The 4,569-nt window shown below is 45.7% G+C and overlaps 1 protein-coding gene across 1 annotated transcript; it reads right to left on the bottom strand.

Annotated features, from left to right (window-relative positions):
* Positions 1 to 256: 256 nt before the first annotated feature.
* Positions 257 to 4,205, bottom strand: LOC137522984 (protein kinase C delta type-like). The gene is made up of 3 exons (XM_068243161.1): positions 3,903 to 4,205; positions 2,211 to 2,314; positions 257 to 955 (listed from the first exon to the last, which is right to left on the bottom strand). The coding sequence occupies exons 1-3, from the start codon at positions 4,008 to 4,010 to the stop codon at positions 400 to 402; spliced, it is 768 nt and encodes a 255-aa protein (XP_068099262.1). The 5' UTR covers positions 4,011 to 4,205; the 3' UTR covers positions 257 to 399.
* Positions 4,206 to 4,569: the final 364 nt, after the last annotated feature.

Below are 4,569 nucleotides of genomic sequence, written 5' to 3'. Positions count from 1 at the left end.
TGGGCCCATCACTGCAGTGTCAGTTGTCCCCCCTGATGGCTGCCCTGACACTGGTACTTCATTCCTCTTTGGGCAAAGACATGTAGGACCACAAGCGTGTCTGCTACTCCTTATTGGTGGGAGCTGCCCTTCCATTTGTTGTTGCTAAATTGTATCTTGTATACATTAAATTACAATCTCAGAATTTAATACAAAAAGACAAGTTACATTTTTTATTTCATTATTTTATTATAACTATGTAAATAGTATAATGCTGTTGCCCAAGTGAGTAGATGGTGGAAGCTGGTATGTGTCCCAAAACAACTCACCAACCCTCACTGGCAAATTATATACGACTTAAAGCGTTCAGCTTCTATCTGGCGGGACTTCTGTGCCTCAGATTTGTGATATCCAGCACAGTTATGGTCTCGCTTGGTTTTTCCTGTGGTAGTTCTGGAATGGGGGCTGCGCCTCTCCGGACTCCACAGCTTTCCAGTTTATGCGGCTGAGGAACGGCTCTTCCCTCAGGTTTTTCACCAGTTCTTTACGGTCTTTCTGTTTTTTGCACAGGAGCTTCTCTAGGAAGTCTTCCAGCGTGAGGTCCATCACCTCTGAGAAATCTGGTAAATCGTTACAAATGGAGCGTCTAACGGCAGATTCTTCATCATAACAATCCTCCATGAATGGGTGTTTGTTGCATGCCATCTCACAAAGCACGACTCCCATAGAGAAGTAATCTATGGTGTGGCCGTAGTCCATCTCTAGGCACACCTCCGGGGCCATATAGTACACGGCCCATTCACGTGATCCTTTAATCGTGTCGTGCTGAAACACATTTTGTGCTGCTAGGCCGAAGTCAGCTATCTTTATATTCCCGACTCCGTCCAGAAGGATGTTATTTGGCTTGATGTCTCGGTGGATTATACCCTTGGAGTGGATGTACTCCAGGCCGATGATCATCTGTGCAGCAAATAGTCTGATGGAAGAGAAATAAAATAATTATTAGCATAACATGTTCAATACACAAATAAAGCAGAAAGATGTATCCATGTGGCTAGGTGCACACATAGCAAAAACGCTAGCGTTGCGCAAACCGCTGCGTCTTATGCACCATGGGCCGCATAAAAAAAATGCATGGGTGTGCGTTTGTACTTTAGCATTTTTAAAATCGCTAGTTTTGTTGGATATTATGCATGAACGCATCAAAAACGCACATAATGAAAGTAAATTGAAACGCAATGTATTAAGTTATGTATGCGTTTTTGATGCTTTTTGTTTTAAAAAAATAAAGATATCTGATGTATTTCCGCTTCCTGTTGTCTTCTTAGTAATTTGCATAAATGGAAATATTAAACAGCATAAAATATGCATACAAATCTCACATGCGTTTTGTACCTGCAAACCGCAAATGCATTAAAACGCACGCAAAACGCTTGAAAAACGCATTTGCGTTAAAAATCGGAAACGCACCGAAAAATGCACACAACTTAAAATGAAAACATGACAAAATGCAGCCTTTTTTAACGTTATGTTGTGTGTGCACCCAGCCTTACTCATTCTAAAAAGATCTAATACAAATTTCAGTGTGTGTAAAATGACTTCTCCACAGTGATGTGATGTAAATAAAGCATTTTACCACAACCTTTTCTAATAAGGGTAATTTACAATATGGAATAGTTGTAACAGGAAGACTAGCAGATAACCCCCCCCCCCCCACGCGCACACACACACACACACACACACACACACACACACACACACACACACACACACACACACACACACACACACACACACACACACACACACACACACACACACACACACACACACACACACACACACACACACACACACACACACACACACACACACACACACACACACACACACACACACACACACACTAGTATGCAGAGCAGTGCAGGAAGAAATGTATGCTACCTGCTTGCAGCACCATGTTGCTCTGATATCCTCTCCACAGTGGGTGGCCTCTTTGCTGCACACCTCCACATGGCTACTGGCTCCTCTTCCATGTCATGTGACAGGTATGCAGCATAATGCACAGCTGCTGTGAGGAGGGGAGTGGCACAAGAACAGGTAACATACGCTGCTCCCTGCACTGCTCTGCATATTGGGGATGGGGAGGTGGGACCCCATGGGCTACAGGGGCTTTTATTAACTCCCCAGAGGGGCAGTTGTTAGCTTTATAAAATAGCAGAGCAACTTACCTCAGGGTTGTTTGGTCAAAGCGCTCGTCAGCAACTTTTAGCCGTTCCATCAGTTCCAACAGTTCTCCCCCGCTCATGTACTCCATGGCAATGTAGAGGTAATCCTGTAAAAAAATGGCAGAACAGAAGACAGGTTAAGCATATTATACGGCTATTTTCTCTTTCTGAGGGGTTATATCAAAGACAGCACCAGCACATAAAGGAATGGAGCAGAGGTGATTTCCTTACATTTTTTTGAAAAACAGCTTAAAGGGAACCAGAGAGGAATGGAGCCTGGAAAATAGAAACAGCTTTTATACATACCTGGGGCTTCTTCCAGCCCCATAAGCCTGGATCGCTCCCACGCCGCCATCCTCCGCTTCCTGGAACCGCCGGTACCGGGCCCGTCACTTCCTGCGGACGCGGCCAATTGTCCACATCACAGGGGCTCCCTCCATACGCGTAAGCATGAGGCTGCGCAGTAGGCAGCCTCATGCGTACTTGTATAGAGGGAGCTCCGTGTGATGCGGAGAATCGGCCGACTGGCCGACTCGTGGCAATGACGGGACCCGGTGGCTGCGGATCCAGGCAGCAGAGGACGGTGGCGTGGGAGCGATCCATGCGTATGGGGCTGGAGGAAGCCCCAGGTATGTATAAAAGCTGTTTTTTTAACCCTGTCTGGTTCCCTTGAATAGTTGTAATTTTACATTGTGTTCATACAAACATTGAAAACGTTGTCTGTCAGCTAATCTTGATGGAGACTTCTCCCTCTAGTGGTGAGATGCAGCACTGCACCGAATAATATGTCTGAGCAGGTGTCCCATGTGCAATTATTATAACCAAGTCCAGATTTCTGTAAAGCAAATTTATACAAGAAGACGCAAACCATGCGGGATTGTGAGGTGTAAGACCGTAGCCAAAGTCCAAGAAATTTCAAAAGGTCCGCACACTCAGTCAGCTCAAATAAAGCTGTTTATTAACCATCAGGTAACAAATGAACTGACAGGAGGTTTTCGGGGCCACAGCGGGTCCCCTTTATCAAGGCATGTACAGAATAGTAACTGTTTGGTTGCAGTGCTGTACATGCCTTCATAAAGGGGACCTGCTGTGGCCCCGAAACATCACGTTGGTTTATTGAATGGACATTTGGCACCTGATTGGTTTAATGAACAGCTTTGTTTGAGCTGACGGAGTGTGCAGACCTTTTGGAATTTCTCAGATTTCTGTAAAGGCCACAGAGGCCCGGGCCTTGGGTGGCTCCCGCCTGAGGTGGCATGGCTGGACATGGAAGAAAGTTTTCTGCATATTGTAGAGGAGGCTGCAAATAGAATATGAAGGCTGCATGTGGGCAGCAACAAGTGGAAGAGGGAAGATGCCGCCTTAGGTGGCTGTACAAGAAAGAGAAGGGCTGCTGATCATAGAGGGGCTATAAGAAAGCTGGTCTAGTGCTGGAAAAAGTATAAATCTGGACTTGGTTATACCATTGCAGCACCAGGATAAAGGGGTCTCCTACTACACAAGGAGGGCATGTGCAGAGCTGGCACACCTCATGACAGGTATGTAAGTGCCAGCTGGGCATTTATGCTGGATAATCATCTGTTTTACAGAGTGCTGTCTTTATACATTTATCTCTATAAGCTCTTGGGGAATGGAAGGGATGCATGGGTACGGGATCTGGTGAGAGAGCTGATAGTAGAACGGAATAATACTTACCTCTGACTGGAATGTACCAAATAGCTGGGTGATGAAGGGACCCTTCCTAAGGGTCTCCAAGACCTGACATTCCCTGAAGATGAGCTCGGGGTCTTTCTTTTTGACCATTTTTATGGCCAGTTGTTGGTCACTGGCTAGATGGGAAGCAAGGTGAACCTGGAAGAGACAGAGAAGAAAACTTATTGTTCTATAGATAAGATGGACCGTCACAATACAACAATGCTGCAGGCCGGGGGCTGCCTGTCTATATCTAGTTCCACTGAGACCAATAAAGATGACTATCTAAAGCCATATCTGGTCTGACATCCCCTCCCCCTCCCTCCAGGGAAATCTGTCCAATTACTCACCTTGCCAAATGCTCCCTCTCCAAGACGGTGATGGATCTTGAAGCTGTCCACAGTGAGTGGCGTCCTGATGGTCTGGATTCCACTCGGGCCTTGGAAAAGAAAGAGAAATCACATTAATATCATCATCTACTGAGATTTCCTATAAGCCAAAGCGTATACATAATCAAAGCTTATACATGATTGTAAAGGTAGCCCTACACTGGCAGATGTCTCGCTGAGATTAATAGGTAGTGAGAGATCTGCTTGTGCTCATCCACATCTTTCCTGCCGGGACCTTCTCACACTTATCTCCACTCCTCTATATGTCAGCCAGCATTCTC

Source organism: Hyperolius riggenbachi, chromosome 6, assembly GCF_040937935.1.
Source record: "Hyperolius riggenbachi isolate aHypRig1 chromosome 6, aHypRig1.pri, whole genome shotgun sequence".
In the NCBI taxonomy this organism is placed as follows: Eukaryota; Metazoa; Chordata; class Amphibia; order Anura; family Hyperoliidae; genus Hyperolius; species Hyperolius riggenbachi.
The sequence above is the reverse complement of the archived record's forward strand: the minus strand, read 5'-3'. Positions and strand labels throughout refer to the sequence as shown.